At 43.2% G+C, this 22,850-nt stretch overlaps 1 protein-coding gene across 1 annotated transcript in view; it reads left to right on the top strand.

Moving 5' to 3' along the window:
- The first annotated feature begins 12,798 nt into the window (after nt 1-12,798).
- The window catches only part of TICRR (TOPBP1 interacting checkpoint and replication regulator), a 52,855-nt gene continuing 42,803 nt past the window's right edge, over nt 12,799-22,850 (top strand). Inside the window, exons 1-3 of the mRNA XM_049905972.1 lie at nt 12,799-13,556; nt 19,868-20,147; nt 21,838-22,076. Coding sequence (XP_049761929.1) covers nt 12,894-13,556; nt 19,868-20,147; nt 21,838-22,076 — 1,182 coding nt within the window. The 5' untranslated portion in view covers nt 12,799-12,893. The remainder of the gene's footprint in view (nt 13,557-19,867; nt 20,148-21,837; nt 22,077-22,850) is intronic.

Genomic DNA, 22,850 nt, shown 5'->3' with positions numbered 1-22,850 from the left:
ACATTAGAAAAACAATTAATGTAATCCATCATAGAAATAAAACAAAAGACAAGAACCACATGATTTTATCAATTGATGCAGAAAAGGCATTTGACAAAGTTCAACATCTGTTCATGATAAAAACTCTCAGCAAAATCGGAATAGAAGGAAAATTCCTCATCATAATAAAGAGAATTTATACAAAGCCAACAGTCAACATCATCCTAAATGGAGAGAGTCTAAAAGCATTCCCCCTGAGACTGGGAACCAGACAAAGATGCCCTTTATCACCACTCTCATTCAGCATTGTGCTGGAGGTCCTAGCCAGAGAAATTAGGCTAGGTAAAGAAATAAATGTCATCGAGATTGGTAAGGAAGAAGTAGAAGTATCTCTATTTGCAGATGACATGATCTTATACACAGGAAACCCTAAAGAATCCTCAAGAAAAGTACTGAAACTAATAGAAGAGTTCAGCAGATTAACAGGATACAAGATAAACATAGAAAACTCAGTTGGATTCCTCTACAGCAACAAAAAGAATACCAAAGAGGAAACCACCAAATCAATACCATTTACAGTAGCACCCAAGAAGATAAAATACTTAGAAATAAATCTTACCAGAGATGTAAAAGACCTATACAAAGAAAACTACAGGACACTACTGCAAGAAACCAAGAGACCTACGTAAGTGGGAAAAATATACCTTGCTCATGGATAGGAAGACTTAACATTGTGAAAATGTCTATCCTACCAAAAGTCATAAAGAGATACAATGCAATTCCAATTCAAATTCCAACAACATTTTTTAATGAGATGGAGAAACAAATCACCAACTTCATATGGAAGGGAAAGAGGCCCCGGATAAGTAAAGCATTACTGAAAAAGAAGAACAAAGTGGGAGGCCTCATTCTACCTGATTTTAGAACCTACCATACTGCCACAGTAGTCAAAACAGCCTGGTACTAGTACAACAACAGATACACAGACCAATGGAACAGAATTGAGAATCCAGACATAAATCCATCCACATATGAGCAGTTGATATTTGACAAAGGCCCAAAGTCAGTTAAATGGGGAAAAGACAGTCTCTTTAACAAATGGTGCTGGCACAACTGGACATCCATCTGCAAAAAAAATGAAACAAGACCCATACCTCACACTATGCACAAAAGCTAACTGAAAATGGATTAAAGACCTAAATATAAAATCTAAAATGATAAAGATCATGAAAGAAAAAATAGGCACAATGCTGGGAGCCCTAATACATGGCATAAACAGTAACAAAACATTACTAACAATGCAGAAGAAAAACTAGATAACTGGGAGCTCCTAAAAATCAAACACCTATGCTCAGCCAAAGACTTCATCAAAAGAGTAAAAAGACTACCTACAGACTGGGAAAAAGTTTTTAGCTATGACATTTCCCATCAGCGCCTGATCTCTAAAATCTACATGTTGCTACAAAAACTCAACAACAAAAAGACAAATAACTCACTTAAAAAATGGGCAAAGGATATGAACAGGCACTTCACTAAAGAAGAGATTCAGGTAGCTAACAGATACATGAAGCAATGCTCAGGATCATTAGCCATTAGAGAAATGCAAATCAAAACTACAATGAGATTTCATCTCACTCCAACAAGGCTGGCATTAATCCAAAAAACACAAAATAATAAATGTTGGCGAGGTTGTAGAGAGACTGGAGCACTTATACACTGCTGGTGGGAATGTAAAGTGGTACAACCACTTTGGAAATCGATTTGGCGTTTCCTTAAAAAGCTAGAAAGAGAAATACCGTATGATCCAGCAATCCCACTCCTTGGAATATATCCTAAAGAAATAAGATCCTTTACATGAACAGACATATGCACACCCATGTTCACTGCAGCATTGTTTACTATAGCAAAAAGATGGAAGCAACCAAGGTGCCCATCAATGGACGAATGGATAAAGAAATTACGGTATATTCACTCAATGGAATACTACGCATTGATAAAGAACAATGATGGATCCGTGAAACATTTCATAACATGGAGAAATCTGAAAGGCATTATGCTGAGTAAAATTAGTCAGTTGCAAAAGGACAAATATTGTATGAGAGCCCTATTACAAGAACTCAAAAAATAGTTTTAACAGAGAAGAATATATTTTTTGATGGTTATGAGGAGGGGAAGGAGGGAAGGATAGAGGGGTTTTCATTAATTAAATAGTAGATACAAACTGTTTTAGGTGAAGGAAAAGACAACACACAATACAGGAGAGGTCAGCACAACTGGACTAAACCAAAAGCAAAGAAGTTTCCTGAATAAACTGAACACTTCAAAGGCCAGTGTAGCAGTGGCGGGGGCTTGGGGACCATGGTTTCAGGGTACGTCTAAGTTAATTGGCATAACAAAATCTGTTAAGAAAACATTCTGCATCTCACTTTGGAGAGTGGTGTCTGGGGTCTTAAACGCTAGCAAGAGGCCATCTAAGATGCATGAATTGGTTTCAACCCACCTGGATCAAAGGAGAATGAAGAACACCAAGGACACAAGGTAATTATGAGCCCAAGAGACAGAAAGGGCCAATAAACGAGAGACTACATCAGCCTGAGACCAGAAGATCCGGATGGTGCCTGGCTACACCCGATGACTGCCCTGACAGGGAACACAGCAGAGAAACCTTGAGGGAGCAAGAGAGCAGTGGGATGCAGACCCCATATTCACGTAAAAAGACCAGGCTTAATGGTCTGACTGAGACAAGAAGGACCCCGGGGGTCATGGCCCCCAGACCTTCTGTTAGCCCAGGACAGGAAACATTCCCAAAGCCAACTTTTCAGACAAGGATTGGACTGGACTATGGGGTAGAAAATGACACTGGTGAAGAGTGAGCTTCTTGGATCAAGTAGACACATAAGACTATTTGGGCAGCTTCTGTCTGGAGGGGAGATGAGAGGCAGAGGGGGTCAGAACCTGGCCGAAAGGACACGAAAACAGAGTGGAGGGAAGGAGCGTGTTGTCTTGTTAGAGGGAGAGCAACCAGGACTATATAGCAAGGTGTATATCAGTTTTTGTACAAGAGACTGACTTTGTAAACTTTCACTTAAAGCACAATTAAAAAAAAAAAAAAAAGACCAGACTTACTGGCCTGACAGAGATTAGAGAAACCCTGAGAGTATGGACCCCAGATACCCTTACAGCTTAGTAATGAAATCTCTCCTGAGGTTCACCCTTTTCAGCCAAAGATTAACCTGCTGCGGTAGAGTCGATTCCAACTCATAGCGGCCCTACAGGACAGAGTGGAACTGCCCCATTGAGTTTCCAAGGAGCACCTGGTGGATTGCAACTACCGACCTTTTGGTTAGCAGCTGTAGCACTTAACCACTACGGCACCAGGGTTTCCAGACGAAGATTAGAAGGGCCCATAAAACAAAATGAGATTAAATGGGCACACCAGCCCAGCTGCAACAATGAGAAGGCAGGAGGGGACAGGAAAGCTGGTAATGGGGAACCCGAGGTTGAGAAGGGGAGAGTGTTGACATGTCATGGGGTTGGCAACCAATGTCACAAAACAATATGTGTACTAAATGTTCAAAGAGAAACTAGTTTGTAAAAAGTACAATAAAAAAAAAAAAATCAGCCATTGAAAACTCTGTGGAACACAGTGCTACTCTGACACACCTGGAGTCATCATGAGTTGGAATCCACTTGACAGCAACTGGCAAAAGATAAAATAAGAATAATGAACTACAGTACAGTACTTGTTTACACTTTTTTGAGGTAAAACCTATACACAGTGAAATGCAGAATCTTAAGTGGACATTTGCCAAATTTTGGCAAATTCTGACTTCTTGGCTTAGTCCTTGTGTTCACCCCCAACTGTTACTGGAGAAGAGAGACACAACCCCATTTGTGGGCCTATGAACAGCTGGGAAGGGTGAGGAGAAAGGTACCTCAATCCAGGCTCTCTAGAATCCATTTCTAAACCCCATGAGCTGGTCATTTTGAGCCTTGAGGAAGAGGTAAGATGAGGCATCCCACAGAAGTGGTCCTTCCCAGCCTGTGGATGTTCTTGGGGCATTATAAAACCTTTCTTCCACCTTAGATGAGACCAACTGATATGCTTTCCAAGCTTACCACTGTTTCATTTGATAAAATACTTTTCTTTTGTCACTATACTTTTGAAGAATGAATTAAAAGTGGATTTCCAGCCCTCCATTCCCAAACCACTCGACAGGTATTCACAGTGTGATAGAAATCTTTCCCCGTGGCTCCTATTAGCTGGTCCAGGCCTCACTGGCTTAGCCCAGCTTAGGTTATGAAACTTCAGAGCCACACTCCTGAAAGAGACGGAGCCAATTTCTAGGGGTGCAGGGCCTCAGCTCCAGTGCCTGGTCCTCCAAATTAACTCTAGCCCTTCCCTCTGCCCTGGCCATGGCTCCATTAGAGAGGTTGCAATCCTATACCACCCCATCCCCACCTGGTGTCTCCATTCCTTCCCACCACTCCACTTAGGACCTCACTGTTTCTCTGAGCCTCTACAGGCTCTTCAAGGAGTAGTGAGGGGAGTTTGAGCCCTTTCCTCAAAAGTGAAGCTATCCTAGGGAGTCCCTGGGTGGCACAAATTATTAAGCATTCAGCTATTAAAAGGTTGGCAGTTCAAATCCACCAGAGGCACCTCGGAAGAAAAGCCTAGTAATCTACTTCTGAAAGATCACAGCCATTTGGCAGGGAAGGGCAGTGAGGCTATCCCCCAATTGGGCAGGGCCTGAGGCTGATGGTCCTCAGGGTGAGAACTGCCTCAGTCCTGCCTGGCAGACTCAGGTTCTTTACAGCATAACTGGCTTCAGAGACGCTTGCTCTTATATGGAGGTTCACCCCCGCTCAGAAGCCCCATGGCTCTCGATCTGTTTTAGCCTCATCTCCTGATGGGCTTCCATGAGGAGCCTGGATTCCCACCCCAGGGGAACTTCCCTTCAACCTTGGTTCCCATGTCCATGAATGGACCCAGTGTTCCAGACCATTTCCATAGGACTGGAGGTGAGGGGTTTCTGGGCACTGGGGAGTCCTGATAAGGCAGGCCTTGTCCATGCCTCACTGGCTTCAGTCACAGCTTGGCTGTCCCGGCTGAAAAAGGGAGGGCCAGTCCCACAGCATTGTACTGGGCCTTAGACATGGTGGGGCGGGCGGAGGGGGATTTGAGGAAGAGAGTAGAATCCTAGGCCTCAGACTAGCAGAAGTCAGAGAGATGACCTGGGCAGGGGTGGGGCAAACACCCCCAGCCTTATCCCAAGCACTTCTGTACCCACCACACCCTCCACCGCGTCTCTGCACCACTGCCCTGCCTCTCCAGTAAGTAGAGGGCCCACTCAACCAGCTGTATGACATCTAGCAACTCACTTAACATTTCTGACTTATAAAAATGGGGATTAAAAAATACTTAGAAAAGTTTTTGGTGGATTAAATATGAATGCTCCCGGCACAATGCTAGGCACACAGAAGGTATCCAATAAACATTATTTTTTGTTCTGCTTTCTTCTCTACAGTGGCTTTGCCTGATTGCTCTGGCTCTATCAAAGAAGCTAGGCAAGGTGGCAGTTCCCAGAACAGATAGGAAAGCCACTGCTGTCTCTTCATGCCCAGAAATATTGCCACAAATGGATGGCTTCCCACAGGTGCCGCCAGGTAACCTGAGTACTGAGACCCTGAGCTGAATGGACACTTGGGCAAATACATGGCTTCTGTAGAGGGAGAAACCAGGTCCCCAGAGAACGTGCCCCTTACCTAGATCCACTAAGGATAACATGTATTCTTTTTGTTCACATATTCTTTGTGCCCATAAAACTTCTCAGATCTGAGACCTCGAGACTCCCTGTTCATCTGGAGCTGGAGTTGTCAGGATACCTTGGTTGTTTTTCCAGAGGAAAAAACTCAAAGCCATTGGCATCAAGTGGATTTCAACTCATAACGACCCTATAAAACAGAGTAGAACTGCTTCATAAGGTTTCCAAGGCTGTAAATCTTTACGGAAGCAGACTGCCACATATTTCTCCCACGGAGTGGCTGGTGGGTTCGAACTGTTAAGCTTTCAGTTAGCAGTCAATCTCTCAACCATATTCCAACAAGGCGGCTTTTCAAATGTCAAAGGAAGGACATTTTTGTCACCACCACCCTCAAATAGAAACCAGAGTCTTACAACTAGAAGGAAGTTTACTCACAAGGCCAGACCAGTTCAGTTAGAATCTTTGGGGTGGCGCCAGCTTTGGATATTTCTAAAAAGTCCCCAGGTAATTCTAATGTGTAACCAAGGTTAAGGACTACTGGTCTAGTCTAATCTTCTCGTTGTATGGATAAAAACACAGAGGGGGGAATAAAACAGCCTTAGAAAGCTTAAGAGAAAAAGAATATTTAACAAGCCAGACTATGGTGCCAAGTAGGTACCCCAAAGATAGAAGCTATTACTAGTTCATTATCGCTATTATTATCCCAGGTCCCTGGGTAGTATGAATGCTTTGCGCTGGCTAGTGATCAAAAAGTAGACAGTTCAAACCCACCTGGCCATGCTGCAGATGAAAAGGCTTGGTAATACGCTTCTGTGAATATTACAGCCAAGAAAAACCTGAGGAGCAGTTCTACTCTATAACACATGGGGTCATCATGAGTTGGAGGTGACTTGACGGCACAAGACAACAACATTATCACCTGAGACAGGGTCAGCTTCAGAGGCATGTGACCTGTGAAGCCACATAGGGCCTTGCACTTAGAAGGGCTTATGTGTTTGGTTTAATGCTCTCCTATTGCTATCGTGAAATTCTTAATTTTTTTAAAAAATAAGGGGCCCTGAATTTTCACTTTGCACTGAGTCCTGCCAGTTATGCAGTGGGTCCTGGCCCCAGATTACACAGCTCTTAAAAGCAGAGTGGGTTATCACCCCCATTAAAGGAAGATGGGGAACATACTCAGAGCTCAGAGGTTTGCTGGCTGTAGGGCAGGGAGAGCTGAGATGCAGTTTCTCCTCCCCATGACCTCTGGCTTGGCCCTCCATTGTCCAAGCAGACTCCTTCTCCTGCCCACTCACTCCATCAGGAGGAGGAGGCTGTCAAAGCTCTGGAGGGAAGCAGTGTGGGCTAAGACACTGGAGTGAGACTTGGGTAAGAGGTTCAGAGCACTGGTGGAGCAGTGGTTGAGTGCTCAGCTGCTAACTAACTGAAAGGTCAGAAGTTCGAACTCACCAGCTGCTCCACTGGAGAAAGATGTGGTATTCTGCTTCATAAAGATTTATGGTCTTGGAAACCCTATGGGGGCAGTTCTACTCTGTCCTATAGGGTCACTATGAGTCGGAATTGACTCAAAGGCAATGGGTTTGGTTTGGTTTGGGTAAGAACTTCAGTACTCCCTCTTACTACCTGTGAGAGACCCTCTGAGCCTCAGTTTCCTCACCTGTAAAAGGAATGCACTAACACCTGTCCTGCAGAATTACAGAACAGCTTGAATCCAGGAGCACCCATCACCATGGTGTCCCATTGAAAAACCAGTTGCCGTAGAGTCGATTCCAACTCATGGTGACCCCAAGTGTATCTGAGTAGAACTGTGCTCTGTAGAATTTACAACGACTGAGTTTTCAGAAGTTGATCGCCAGGCTTTTCTTCTGAGGTGCCTCTGGTTGGATTCAAAGCACAACCTTCTGGTAAGCAGCTGAGTGTGTTAACTGTTTGCCCTAGTCACAGATTCTGACTGCCCCACTAAAACCAAAACCAAACCCAGTGCCGTCCAGTCGATTCCGACTCATAGCGACCCTATAGGACAGAGTAGAACTGCCCCATAGAGTTTCCAAGGAGGGCCTGGCGGATTCCAACTGCCCACCCTTTGGTTAGCAGCCGTAGCACTTAACCACTGAGCCACCAGAGTTTCCGACTGCCCCACTAGCATTCAAAAAAAAAAATATGTGACCTTTCGGAAGATCATTTAGTGAGATCCAAATGATCCAAATGATCCAGGTGCAGACTGCCAGCCCCGCCAAGGGCCTTTTTCTCCCTGGGTGGCCCAACTGCTTGCAGTCAGTCAGCCCCCAGGCTCCTGCTTTTCACTTACAAAAGGACAAGAAGTTCTAGAGAAAAGGTTTGATCCTGGAATGAACTGGGTTAGCGTCAGAGCTCTTGCCAATGGACTGACGCTGCTGCCCTCTGGTGGTAAATTTTCTGTATCTACTTGCATTCCTGGCTCCACGGGGCAATTCTACCACTCAGAGTTCACATCCCAATTTTACTCCAACTATTCTAGAACATAGAAAAGGAAGGAATACTCCCTAATTCATTCTATGAAGTCAGCATAACCCTGATACCATAGTCAGGCATACTGCCAAAAAAGAAAACTACAAACCCATATCCTTCATGAATACAGGTGTAAAAATTCTCAACAAATTCTATCCAATAGAACTCAACAGCATAGCCAAAAAAAAAAAAAAGCATGATCGGATGGAATTCATACCAAGGATGCAAGAGTGGTTCAGCACTAGAAAATCAATCAATGTAATTCACCACAGAAATAAAATAAAGTAAATTTTTAAAAATAAAATAAGGGGAAAAAAATCAATGCAGAAAAGGCATTTGATAAAATCCAACCCCTTTTCCTGATAAAAACTCTCAACAAAATAGGAAATAGAAGGGAAATTCCTCGCCATAATTAAGGGCATATGTGCAAAACCAACAGCCAAATTATTCTCAACAGAGAGAGGTTGAAAGCATTCCCCTTGAGAACGGGAACACAACAAGGATGCCCATTATCATCACTCTTATTCAATACTGTACTGGAACCAGAAGAACTAGATGGTGCCTGGCTACCACCAGTGACCACCCTGACTGGGAACACAACAGAGAGTCCTGACTGGACAGAGCAGGAGAAAAATGTAGAACAGAACTCAAATTTACTTAAAAAGACCAGACTTAATGGTCTGACAGAGATCGGAAGAACCCCTGAAACTACGGCCCCTGGACGCACTGTTAATGCAGAACTGAAACCATTCTGAAGCCCACTCTTCAGCAAAAGATTAGACAGGACTATAAAAGAAAAATTAATGCATGTGAGGAAAGTGTTTCTTAGTTCGATCAGATATATGAGACCAAGTGGGCAGCTCCTGTCCAAAAGAAGGATAAGAAGGCAGAAAGGGATAGGAACTGGTTGAATGGACACAGGGAACCCAGGGTGGAAAGGGGGAGTGTGCTGTCACATTGTGGAGATTGCAATTAATGCCACAAAACTGTATGTGTATAAATTTTTGAATGAGGAATTAATTTGAGCTGTCAGTTTTCACCAATAAAATAAAAAATAAAATGAAAATATATTGTACTGGAAGTCCTGGCCAGAGCAATAAGGCAAGAAAGGGACATAAAGGGTATCCAAATTGAGAAGGAAGAAGTAAAACTATCTCTATTCACAGATGACATGATCCTATAAATAGAAAATCCTCGAGATTTCACAAGAAAGTTACCAGAATTAATAGAATTGTTCAATAAATTGTCAGGATAGAAGATGAGCACACAAAAATCAGTTGAGTTCCTGTATACTAACAAGGAGAACTCTGAAAAGGAAATCAAGAAAACGATACCATTTACAATAGTCCCCAAAAGGATAAATACTTAGGAATAAATCTAACCAGGGACATAAAGGACTTACACAAGGAAAACTACAAAACATTACTGCAAGAAACCAAAACAGATGTACATAAATGGAAAAACATTCCATGCTCATGGATTGGAAGACTTAACATTGTGAAAATGCCAATTTGTAGATAGAATGCAATCCTGATCCAAATCCCAACAACATTCTTTAATAAAATGGAAAAACTAATCTTCCACTTCATATGGAAAGGAAAAGAGTCCCCAGACAGCTAATGCAATATTGAAGAAGAACAAAGCAGGAGGCCTCACACTTCCTGATTTCAAAAATTTACTATACAGCCACAGTAATCAAAACAGCCTGGTACTGGTTCAACGACAGACACATAGGCCAACGGAATAGAATTGAGAACCCAGAAGTAAATCTATCCATCTATGGGCAGTCGATCTTCGACAAAGGGTCAAAGTCCATTCAATGGGGGAAGAAAACAGTCTTTTTAACAAGTGGTGTTGGCAAAACTGGATATCCATTCACAGAAAAATGAAACAGGATTCATACTTTTTGCCTTAAATACAGATGGGGTATATGCAGTGTCAGCATCCTTCTTGTGATTATGGGCATATGGAAAAGGCAGCATACAGACTGAATAAGTATGGTGAAAGGATACAACCCTGATGTACACCCTTTCTGATTTTAAACCACTCAGTATCCCCTTGTTCTGTTCGAATGACTGCCTCTTGGTCTATGTACAGGCTCCGCATGAGCACAATTAAGTGTTCTGGAATTCCCATCCTTTGCAATGTTATCCATAATTTGTTTTGATCCACACAGTCGAATGCCTTTGCATAGTCAATAAAACACAGGTAAACATCTTTCTGGTATTCTCTGCTTTCAGCCCAGACCCACCTGACGTCAGCAATGATATCCCTCATTCCATGTCTTCTTCTGAATTCAGCTTGAATTTCTGGCAGTTCCCTGTTGATGTACTGCTGCAACTATTTTTTAATTATCTTAAGCAAAATTTTACTTGCGTGTGATATCAATGACAGTGATTATTTCCACATTGTTTTGGATCACCTTTCTTTGGAATGGGCGCAAATATGGATCTCTTCCAGTCGGTTGGCCATGTGGTTGTTTTCCAAATTTCTTGGCATAAACAAGTGAGCGCTTCCAGCATTTCATCCATTTGCTGAAACAACTGGCATTCCATCAAATCCCAAAGCCTTGTTTTTTGCCAATGCCTTCAAAGTGCAGCTTGGACTTCTTCCTTCATACCATTGGCTCTTGATCATACGCCACCTCCTGAAATGGTTGAATGTCAACCAATTTTTTGGTACAATGACTCCATGTATTCCTTGCATCTTCTTTTGATGCCTCCTGAGCTGTTTAGTATTTTGCCCATACCCACCCAGTGCCGTCGAGTCGATTCCGACTCATAGCGACCTTATAGGACGTAGGATCCTTCAATATTGCAACTCAAGGCTTGAACTTTCTCTTCAGGTCTTTCAGCTTCAGAAATGCCAGCATGTTCTTCCCTTTTGGTTTTTTAACTTCATGTCTCTATATTAGTTATCAACACCTACATCTCTGACTTGTTTATTTTGTTTATTGTTTGCCGCCCCAAAATAAAATGTAAGCTCCCTGAGAGGAATTTTTGTCTCTTTTGTTCCCAGTAATGAGTATTTGTTGAATGAATGGATCATAAGACAATAGGTGTAGAAGTTTCCAGCAAGTGCCTGACATGTTAAGACTAACAAGTATTTGTCATTCTAAAATGACAGTGAGTGTATCAGGAAATGTTAATTTCTTCTATTCATAGACAATTTACAGAGGATCAATTAATGGTTTTTATTGAAACAAACAGATGAGGTAATCACAGGTTCTGAAGGAAACTTAAAGGTGGACCAGTCCTAGCCCGAGAGAACTTAAATTCGGTAGTGGTTAAGTGCTGCGGCTGCTAACCAAAAGGTTACCAGTTCAAATCCACCAGGTGGTCCTTGGAAACTCTATGGGGCAGTTCTACTCTGTCCTATAGGGTTGCTATGAGTCGGAATCAACTGGATGGCAACAGGTTTAGTTTTTTGTTTTTGTTTGCTACAACCAGTAATAGGAGCTGTTCCAACCTGTACTATCAACTTTCTCTACAGCTATGGATTATTCTATTTGCAGTAACAGGATTCTTTTTATTAATGATTTTTCCTCCAAATGTAAAAGTAACATAAAAATATAAAATTGTAGAAAATTTAGGAAAAGTGTAAATTTTTTTTCTTAAATCACCATAATCTCACCGCCCAGAGAAAATCGTAAACAACTTCAGTCCACATTATTATCTTGACAGTTTAAAAATGCGCAAATAGAAAATCTGGGGCTCTTACTATATGTGCTGTTTTGCAGTCTACTTTTTGTTGCTGTCGTTGAGAATATACACAGAACATACACCAGTTCAACAATTTCTACATGTATAATTCAGTGACTGCAGTCTTTTTTTTTTTTTTTAATGTAACATTACATACAAAAACATTATTTTAAAAAGCTGCATGATGTTTCTCTTGGGGCTGTACCATCTTATTTAACCACTTTCATTCAAGTTATTTCCCATTTGTCTCAAGTTAAATAAACTCTATGATGTATATATGTCTTTTACCGGTATCTTAGATCACTTTCTTCGGGTAAACTCCTAAAAGTTACTGGGGCAAAGCGAGTGAACTTCTATTATTTGTAATTTTTTTTTTTTAATTACAGAAAATTAAAGGCTTCACGTTCGGATTCTACGCTACAGAAAGTCTAGAGCGACTTCTAACCAATTCGATCAACCCTCCAACACCCTTCAGGTCGTAAATTTTCGAGCTCTTAGCGTGTAATCGTATCCTTTGCAATCTGTACCCACGCCTGCGCATAATCGCCCTAGACGCCGGCCCTGGTCCCTAAGGAGGAACTTCAGGACACGCCCCCGAAGCACCACCCCTCTTTAAATTTTAAAACGATGGCTCAGGCCAATGAGTGTTAAGTTGCTCCCGGAACACAGCGCCCCGCCCACAGTCACGGCTTTCACCAATCAAGCTAGGGCTTTCCCCACTGCCTTCCCAATCAACGCCTAGAATGGAAGTTGCTCACGTACTCTACGTAAGGCAAAGGACCAATAGGAGCTGCCCTGCGGAGCTACCTCCGCCAATGGCAGCGGCCCTCAGAGAGCGCGGGAGCCTTTCGACCTAGAGCCCTTGTGGGAAGCAGTGAATGGCGCCGACTCCCTGAAGCAGGGGTCTAGGGGAGAGCGGCGCGGGCCGCGGCCGGAGCCCCTGCTCGGCGGCGCGGCCGGCATGGCCTGCTGTCACAAGGTGATGCTGCTGCTGGACACCGCAGGCGGAGCCGCTCGCCAGAGCCCGGTTCGGCGGGCCGCCCTGCGCCTCCTCACCTACCTGAGTTGCCGATTCGGCCTGGCGAGGGTCCACTGGGCCTTCAAGTTCTTTGACTCGCAGGGGGCTCGGAGCCGGCCCTCCCGCGTGTCTGACTTCCGCGAGCTGGGGGCCCGCTCCTGGGAGGACTTCGAGGAGGAGCTGGAGGCCAGGCTCGGGGATCCCACCCACGGCGCCCACCTGCCCGGCCCGGCGCCCAGGGCCACCCACACGCATGGCGCCCTGATGGAGACGCTGCTGGACTACCAGTGGGACCGGCCCGAGATCACGTCACCTACGAAGCCGTTCCTGCGGAGCCGCGGGAGGAGACTGCTGGATGTGGAGAGTGAGGCCAAGGAGGCCGAGACTGCCCTTGGCGGCTTTGTGAACGCAGTCTTCCTCCTGGCCCCGTGCCCGCGTTCGCAAAGGGAGCTGCTGCAGTTCGTGTCTGGGTGCGAGGCCCAGGCCCAGCGCCTGCCACCCACCCCCAAGCAGGTGATGGAGAAATTGTTGCCCAAGAGAGTCCAGGAAGTCATGATCGCCCGAAAAATCACCTTGTACTGGGTGGATACCACGGAATGGGCTAAGGTAAGGTTGTAGTAATCTCAGATGGAATGCACGATCCCCCTCCCAGGTTAACCAGAACTCGGTAGCGTCTGCTGCTAACAGAACCAGGATGAGACCAATATGACCAACATGTGTCCCTTTGCAAGTGAAGTCCTGTGATCACAAACAAATAGGTCGGCCCTCGGAACCTACTAAGTAAAAACTTTTAAATCCTTCACAATTGGGTCACACCCTCCCTTCCCAGACTTTATTGCCTGTATTCAAGCATATCAAAGCCTAGTCTAGCTTGTCAGCCAGTCTTGACGACTTGTTTCGTCTTTCCTTGTGTTGTGTCTTTGCTGGTGTTGTTCAGTCTGCCTGGAATATCCATCCTCACTCTTCTGTGTCAGACTAAACTTCGCCCGTTGGGCCCAAATGACAGCGAATCCGTCTCAACCTCTGAATTGCCATACATCTTTTGTGGCACTTAGACAGTTGTGCACATCTCTCACCTTCCATTTAATCTAGAAATACCTCAAAGGCAAGTTCCAGCTCTTACACATCTTCATATCCACCCCCCCCCCACAGATGTATAGTGAGCATACGAAGTGTCCCGTAAATCATTATTGAAAAATAAATTCATATGTACTTAAAAGTCTTGAATTGCCAATTTGGATTTTTGTTGAGGCAGTGGGACCCCTCTGATCCTGTTAAGTGCTGTAAGAACTTATTTTTACCTTCAGTGTTTTCCTGATTTCACTTCATTAAGTGAACAAATATTCATTGAGAAGCTACTGGGTACATACCACAATTGTTTTAGCTGCTGGGGTTATGGTGGCGAATGAAGTCCGGAATCCTGTGGCATTTACATTCTAGTGGGAAAGATATATTAAATAGACAAGCATATAAGTGATAAGATATCAAATAATTCTTTGGAAAAAATAAGGGGGTGGAGAGTGGGGCAGGAAAAATAGAAGTAGGTGGCTGTTGTATATAAGGTGTGTGTCAGGGAAGGCCTTTTTGAGCAGAGAATTGAATGATGAAGGAGGAATGTGAAGGTTGGGGAAGAATATTCCAGGCAAAGAGAAGGGCAGGTATAGAGGTTTTAGCTGGAAATGAGCTTCGTTTGTTCCAGGAACAAAAAGACAAGGAATGCTGAGACCTAAAAGGCCAGGTGAAAGCAGTATGAGAGGAAGTCAGTAGGAAGGGCCAATCTGTAGGGCCAAGGTAGTATGTGTGGCTTTTGCTCTAATTGTGATGGGAAGACTTTGGAAGGTTTAATCAGATAAAAGATGTGATTCCACTTTCTGAAAATATGGGTCGCTAAACCAGAAGTGGAAACCATGGTGGCATAGTGGTTAGGTGCTGCTAACCAAGAGTTCGGCAGTTTGAATCCACCAGGTGCTCCTTGGAAACTCTGTGGGGCAGTTCTACTCCATCCTATAGGGTCGCTGTGAGTCGCAATTGACTCGACGGCAGTGGGTTTGGTTGGTTTTAAACCAGAAGTGAGGAGCCCTGGTGGCACAATGGTTAAAGCACTTGGCTGCTAACCATAAGGTCGGAGGCTTGAATCCACCAGCCACTCCATGGAAGAAAGATATAACTGTGCATCCGTAAAGATTACAGCCTTAGAAATGCTATGGGGCGGTTCTACTCGGCCCTATAGGGTTGCCATGAGTTGGAATAGACTTCATGGCAACAGATTTGGTTTTTTGACCTAGAAGTGGGTTAAATTGCAGGACTACAGGTTGTAAAAATGGTGTGACTGAGGCCTCCGACCTCCTCTCTGACTTCACAAGGTGGGAAGAGAGTCATTTTCAGCATCAACAGCCCAAAGCTGATTCCTGTGAGGTGAAGGTGAGATATACCTCCTCTCTGCAACCTTTTTACCAATTCCTACACCAGACATCCCTCTCGTGGCATTTTCTTCTCTGCTGGGTTCAGTAATACCTTGCAATGGCCACACACAAGTCACAGACAATACTCATGATTATGGGGTTTATTAGGGAAGTAACAGGTTACAATTCAGGTTCAGGGACAACTCAGGATACAGTTCTTCAATCAGGACAGCCTCTTCTCAGCTATACCCGCAGTCAGGCCTCTCTCTGGCCGTTGGCCCCTTGGCCTGGCCTCTGGCATGCTTGGACAAGTGTTACAAAGCTGTTTAGCTCTGCCAGTAAGTGTCTGAAGACACCCCACTCTCCCAGTAAGCCTCAGCCTGAAGGCATTCAGCTCTCTTGCTCTGTGGGTGGGCAAGCCCAGGTCTTCAGACAGGTGCTTGGAGGTACCCCACTCTACCAGCAAGCCTTCTGCCCGATGGTGCTCATTTGTCACTGGGCTGGGAAGCCACTGCGCCATCTCCTGGTTCTGCTGCCTCTACTGTCACCATTTGTCTGTTGCTGCTTCTCATGCTGTCTCCAGTGTTACAGCTCTGTCTCCTGGGTCTAGGAGGGTCTCAGCACAGGGATCCTGGGTCCAAAGAATCTACTCCACTCCTGTCCCTTCTTCTTGGTGGTAGCCAGGTGCTCTGGGATGGGCTCTCTTTTAAGCCTAGTGCCAGGGCAAAACTCACCAGTCCCCTTGTTAGTGTTCCATACACTTTATTTGCATGGCCCCATCCCTACAAGGGTGCCATCCACCTTATTTGTATTATTAGCAAGCTGGCCAATCCCTTTGGTGGGCCACAAGCACCCAATCATTTGGTGAGAGTTATAAGACCATGGTGAGAACGGCCATATCAAAGGGATCCATTGCACTGCACAGGTGGAAAATGAGTAGGTACTTAAAGCAAATAATTGTATTGTGTGTTGTTTCCAATGTCCTTTCACATACAGAGCCTAAAAAAGGCGTGGCAAATGTGAAATAAGGGAGTAGTCGTTTCTCAAAGAAGAACAGGAAAGGACAAAAAGTGTTTAAGGGGACTGTAAACATTTGATGGGGAACATGGAATTCTAACCCAACCAAGACCAAACCCAGTGCCGTCGAGTCGATTCCAACTCAGAGTGACCCTATAGGATAGAGCAGAACTCCCCCATAGAGTTTCCAAGGAGCACCTGGAGGATTCAAACTGCCAGCCCTTTGGTTAGCAGCCGTAGCACTTAACCACTATGCCACCAGGGTTTCCCATGGAATCCTAGAAATTAAAATTTGTTAGAGCAGCAAGTCAAGAGTTGGACAACACAACACTTCAGTGCTCAATTTGGGATAATTGATATTAAGTCACATCAAAGTCTCCATTCTGGAATTGTATTATTAAATTCTGGCTAGAAATAAGTGTTACCAGATGGTTCTTGGATATTCTTTTTCTTTCTTTTAGAATAGCATTAAGATATACGAGCTGACTGGATCTTCTTCAAGATCCCTTCCAGTTCTGACATTCCACCATCTGAGGGGTTGTGTATTCTCTGAGGCTTCTCTTCTCACCTGCTCTGCAGTCTCCCCTAAGAAAATGCCAGTCAGACAGTCTTAAGCTTTTCCGGAATGCTTCTTTTCTGGTGAAGATTTTTTTTTTTTTTTTTCTTTTCAAAAGTCTGTGCCCAGACACAGAAGGCAACAGGGAAACTTTCACTTGTCCATGGAGGGTCTCGGTACAGAAATGGAGAGAAGAAGAGAAGATCAGACCCTGCCTTGCAGAGTTCACAGTCTAGAAACAGAAGAAGGGGGGCTTACAGATTCGGGAAAAGGGATCCAAGCACATGAAACATTTGCAAAGATATAGGCTAGAGTAGAAAGCAGGAGACTTCTGACACCTGGGGAGTCTTTATGCCTTTGATTTATTTAACACGTGTTTATTACACCACCTGCTATGCAGCCCTGGTGGCACAGTGGTTAAGCGGTTGGCTGCTAACCAGAAGGTCTGCAGTTGGAATCCACCAGCTGCTCCGTGGAAACCCCATGTACTCTGTCCTATAGGTTAGCTACGAGTCGGAATCAACTTAGTGGCAACGGGTTTGGTTTTTTTGGGTTATGAGTGCTAGTGTACCAAAGAGATGTGGTCCCTCCCCTTGAAGCTTATGTCTAGTGAACATTTACAAATCTCCAAATTTGAAAATACCACCAAGATATGTCATTTGCCCTATAACAGCATAAAAATGAAAAGCGTAGCCATATTCTATATACTCCTGGATTTTTTTAAACCATGTGCATGCATCACTTTTCAATCAGAAGTTAATTTCCTTTTCAACTCTGAAGGTTTTACTTCTCATTGGATGAGCAGCTTTTTCTCCTGCCTCATTCTTTAGCTGAAACCATTTCAACAATCTTTTTTTTTTTTTTTTTTCCTTCCCTTTGGCATAAAATCCTAATCAGGATCTCAAGATCTATGGCATCTAAACTGGCTTGCCTTTCTTCCCCATAGCCATCAGCAGGCACATGAATACCTGAGTAGTGACAGCAAATACTAACTGATGCTTAACATTGCAGGATTTTCAAATGGTTTGTGTAAACGAAACCGAAGTTTCACAATACACTGTCTATCGTTACTGCATGATAATTTTTTATTGTATTCTGGTGTTTTCTATGCTGGGTTTTTTTTTTTTTTTTTTTAACTCTGATCATTAGTTTCACAACCCTTCAAAGGGTCATGACTCACAGTTTAAAAGCATTATCCAAGACGGTCCTGGGCTCTTGGACTGGTCTGCTGCCATTTTCCTGCTGTGACCTTGGCAACTCCTTGCCTCTCTTTGAACTTCAATATGATGAAAAGTTTGGGGGTGGCCTAAACAACCTCGAATATCCTCTTGGTTTTAATCTCCCACATTTACACAGCAATTTGTACTTTATAAATGTTAACTCACCTGTGGATTAGGCAAACCAGCATGTTAATATTCTAGGGTAGGTGCTCCTCCCTATATTCCCATAATACCTGCATATTGTCGTGTTATATTGTGATGCTATGATAAATATTTTATTTTATTACCATGTTTTATGGACTACAACCCCTCCCTTCCCTAGACTTTAAGATCCTGGAAGACAGGGACTATGTCTTTCTAACTCCTGGCACTTAGAGGTTGCTCAATAAAAATTTGTTGAAAGAAGGTTGAGTAAAGAGTCAGCTATGTATGGAGGCATGAGGAATGGCTTTTACAAAGCTAGATACCCAAGCGTAGGGCATTCAGTTGGTGAAGAAGAAAAGGGAAGGCACAAAAAACAGAATCAGCAAAAAATGGAAGCATTATAAAAGGTAGCTTGTTTAGGAAATAGCACATGGTTTCACATGCCTAGAAAGTAGGGTCAGGGAGGGAAACAGAAGATAATGTGCTTGGTAAGATTGTTGAAAGGCCTGATTATATAGGGTCAGGCTGTGAAGGGCTCTATGGTTGTACTAAAGAATCACTTCGTCCTTTGCCATTGAAAGGTTTTAAATAGGAGAGTAGCATGATCAGATAGGTGATTTGGAAGAATTTAGAGCAATAAGAAAAACAAAACCAGACTCACAGCAACTCAATAGGACAGAGTAGAACTGCCTCACAGGGTTTCCAAAGAGCACATGATGGATTTGAACTGCTGACCTTTTGGTTAGCAGCCAAACGACTTTTTGGCTAGCAGGGAACTCTTAACCACTAAGCCACCAGAGTTTCCATTTAGAGCAATGTGGAGGAAAGGTTAGAGGCAGGACACAGAACTTAGACTACTGCAAGAATTCAGGCAAAAGATGAGGAGGGCTTTAATTAAACTATGAAGATAGATGCGAGAAGACCAATTTGGTCCCCACGACAGACATGTGGGGCGGGCAAGTCAGAGTGAGATCACTCTCTAGGGGAGGAGCTCTTACCTCATTCCCATGGTACCTGGCCGTTGTTGTGTTATATTGTGTAAGGCAGTTATTTTTATTACTGTATAATGGTTTTGTATGATAACATTCCTTCTGACTCTAACACTTTATGATTTTTACTCAGTGATTTGCATCATTTCTATTCCTTGACAGAAAATTTAAATGAAGTGCTATTTTCACTAAAGGGATGCTTTCTTGGAGGTATTAAAAAAAAAAAAACCAAGCCCGTTGCCATTGAGTTGATTTCGACTCACAGCGACCCTCTAGGACAGAGTAGAACTGCCCCATAAAGTTTCCAAGGAGCACCTGGTGGATTCGAACTGGCAACCTTTTGTTTAGCAGCCATAAGCACTTAACTACTATGGTGCCAGAGTTTCCTTTTTGGAGGTATATCATGTAGTAATCATATTCTTGAGATGTATAGTCACTGGATGCTGGCCATTATTTTTGCGTGGCTCAAAAATACCTTAATTGTATACTTTGATCTTTTATTATAGGTATCTACTTTCTTTTGATTTTCCTTTATTTATGAATTACCTACTTTGCAATAACCTAAGGTTCTTGGTAATTTTTATTTTAGTTGTGGGAATCCCCGGACCACCTTGGGTTCCAGACAGTCTGTGAACTTCTCCACCATGTCGGAGGCACTATCTTGCCATCTGAAACTTTCAGCCAGGATTTTACTAAAGTCGGGCAAACACTACTCAGTGGTGGAAGAAAACTATCAAGCGAACCTCACCTCTTTCTGTGGATTTCAACTTTACCAACCGATTCCACTTTAAACTGTTTGCTCCACAATTCTCGTGAATATGAAGCATCATTTCCACAGACAGAAGGAATGTTATTTCTCCCTGTTAAAGGTAAGCAAATAATATTTTGGGGGATTGTTTGGTTTCAGTTACATTACCCAGCCCAGAAGCCAGTGCCATCGAGTTGATTTCGACTCATAGGGACCCTATAGGACAGAGTAGAACTGCCCCATAGAGTTTCCAAGGAACATTAGTTTCTTCAAAACAGGTCCGTGCTTTTAACTTCTTTAGAATTTAGCAGCCTACACACTCAGTTAATGCTTGTAATTGGAAGAATTAAAAGATGTCTAAGCAAAATCAGAGGTACCACAGGAAAGGATTGAATACTGGTACAATACAACTGCCAGCCCCCTGTATAAAAAGAACCTGTGAATGATTTTGAAGAGTTTTCCCAACTGTTCTCAAAGAAGGATAATGTATTGTTCAGGTGCTCAAGCAAGTACCTGTGTAAGATTTCATTGCCTTCCTCACAGAAGGGACTGATAAATTTAAGGCCATGGAAAAATAATGATTGGCTAAAAAATTAGTCTACAGAAGCTGAAAATGATGTCAGTCACCAGGAAGAGCCAACACATTAGAATCTTCATAAATTTGTTTCACTATGTGTTTTACTATATGGTAAACACTTCTGCACGCATTACGTATTCATATAGAAATGATACCATATAAAGATGTATACATGATGTTTTGTATGTGTACAGTTTAAGGAATTTTCAAGAGCAATTTTGTTTAAGCAATTTCTGTATACATACTGTCTTAGTCATCTAGTGCTGCTGTAACAGAAATACTGTAAGTAGCTGGCTTCAACAAAGAGAAGTTTATTTCCTCACAGTAAAGTAGGGTAAAAGTCCAGATTCAGGGCGTCAGCTCCAGGGGAAGACTTTCTCTGTCGGCCTTCTCATCAATCTTCCCCTGGTCGAGGACCTTCTTGGGCACAGGGACCCTGGGTTCAAAGGATTGCTTTCTTGGTGGTACGATGTCCCCAAAACTCTGCTTGCTTCCCTTTCCTTTATCTCTTGTAAGATAAAAGGTGGTGCAGGCCACACCGCAGGGAAACTCCCTTTATGTTGCATCAGGGATATGACCTTAATAAGGATGTTACAATCTCACCCTAACTCTCTTTAGCATAAAATTACAATCACAAAATGGAAGACAGCCACACAATACTGGGCATCATGGCCTAACCAAGATGACATATATTCTGGGGGGACAATTCAATCCATGACACATTCTGTCTTTAGAACTTAACTTCCTCACAAGATATGATGCCCTGTGTTTTACGGATTTAAGAAGAGGTGTCTTAAATTTTATAAGGAAGAGGTATTGCTTGAATACTTATTTCTAAGTCATAATTATTGAGTTCTGAAATCAAGTTGTACCTTTGTAATTCCTTTGTATACAGCTTTTCCTATAGAACTATATGAATCTGCTGTGATAGCCTGCTGGCTGTAAAATTAGGTCTGGTGCCTGATCTAAATGACAGTACCAGTACCTTAACTGACAAATTTTTTCTTCTTGCTATTAAAACTATTCTTAGTAACTATTTCTTATATTATGAGGCGTGGGTAGTTCAGTGGTAGAATTCTCACCTTCCATGTGGGAGACCCGGGTTCCATTCCTGGCCAGTGCACCTCATGTGCAGCTGCCACCTGTCTGTCAGTGGAAGCTTGCATGCTACTATGATGCTGAACAGGTTTCAGCAAATCTTTTATTAGAATTTTAATAATTTTATCTCTAACAGGCAAAGAAGTTCAAGAAACATGTACAGTCACCCTAGAGCCCTTGACCATGCATCAGAGCCATTTTCAGAAACCAGTCAGAATTGTTCTAACAGGCACAGCTGCCCAATGGGCTCTCCCAACGGGTGGCACTTTGGGCACTGAGAGCTGGATAATGCAGAGTCCAGAGGATGACAGATCAAGTCAAAGGTTGTTATTTCAGCAGCTGGCAAGCAGGCTGGCAACTGAAGAGTTAAATCTGGTAGGTATCCTCCACATGGTAAGTTATTTTTGTCTAGTAACACGCTGGTAAAGTGAAATAAGTAGGTTTGCAAAATGCCAAGGAACGCCCTTGTCTTACTTTCCTGGTGTTGCTGTAATAGAAATCCTATGAGTAACTGGCTTTAAAGAACAGAAATTTGTTTTCTCACGGTTCTGGAAGCTATAAGTCCAAATCTGGGCTTTGGCTGTGTTGATTCCTTCTGTGAACCTCTCTCCTAGTTTCTAGTATCTGCCTGTGATCCTTGTCATTCCTTTGCTCGACTCTCACATGTCATCTGTCTTCCCCTGCGTGTGTCTCTGTATCTGTTCTGGTCTTTTTTATAACTCAGAAGTGATTAGGTCAGGAATTCAACACATATTTTTGAGTACACAATTCAATCCATGACCAAACCAAATCCATTGTGGTCATAGTGACCCTATAGGACAGAGTAGAATTGCCCCACAGGGTTTCCAAGGCTATAAATCTTTACAGAAGCAGACTGCCACATCTTTCTCCTATGGAGTGGCTGGTGGGTTTGAAATGCTGACCTTTCAGTTCGCAGCCAAATGCTTTAACCACTGTGCCACTAGGGCTCCTAGAAAAAGTTATGGCATTGTAAAATTAGGTATAATAGTGTCCAATAGTTGCATAAACTTGGAAGTGTCTTCTGGAAAGGAACACATACACGATTTGATTTAAAGATGCTGGTTCTTTTTTAAGCTACCAGCAAACTCCTTTATCTTGGTTTGTCTCTTGCCTCCATAACTTCAGGTG

This window comes from Elephas maximus, chromosome 13 (assembly GCF_024166365.1).
Source record: "Elephas maximus indicus isolate mEleMax1 chromosome 13, mEleMax1 primary haplotype, whole genome shotgun sequence".
Lineage (NCBI taxonomy): Eukaryota > Metazoa > Chordata > Mammalia > Proboscidea > Elephantidae > Elephas > Elephas maximus.
Note: the sequence above shows the minus strand (reverse complement) of the source record. Positions and strands in the feature narration are given on the sequence as shown.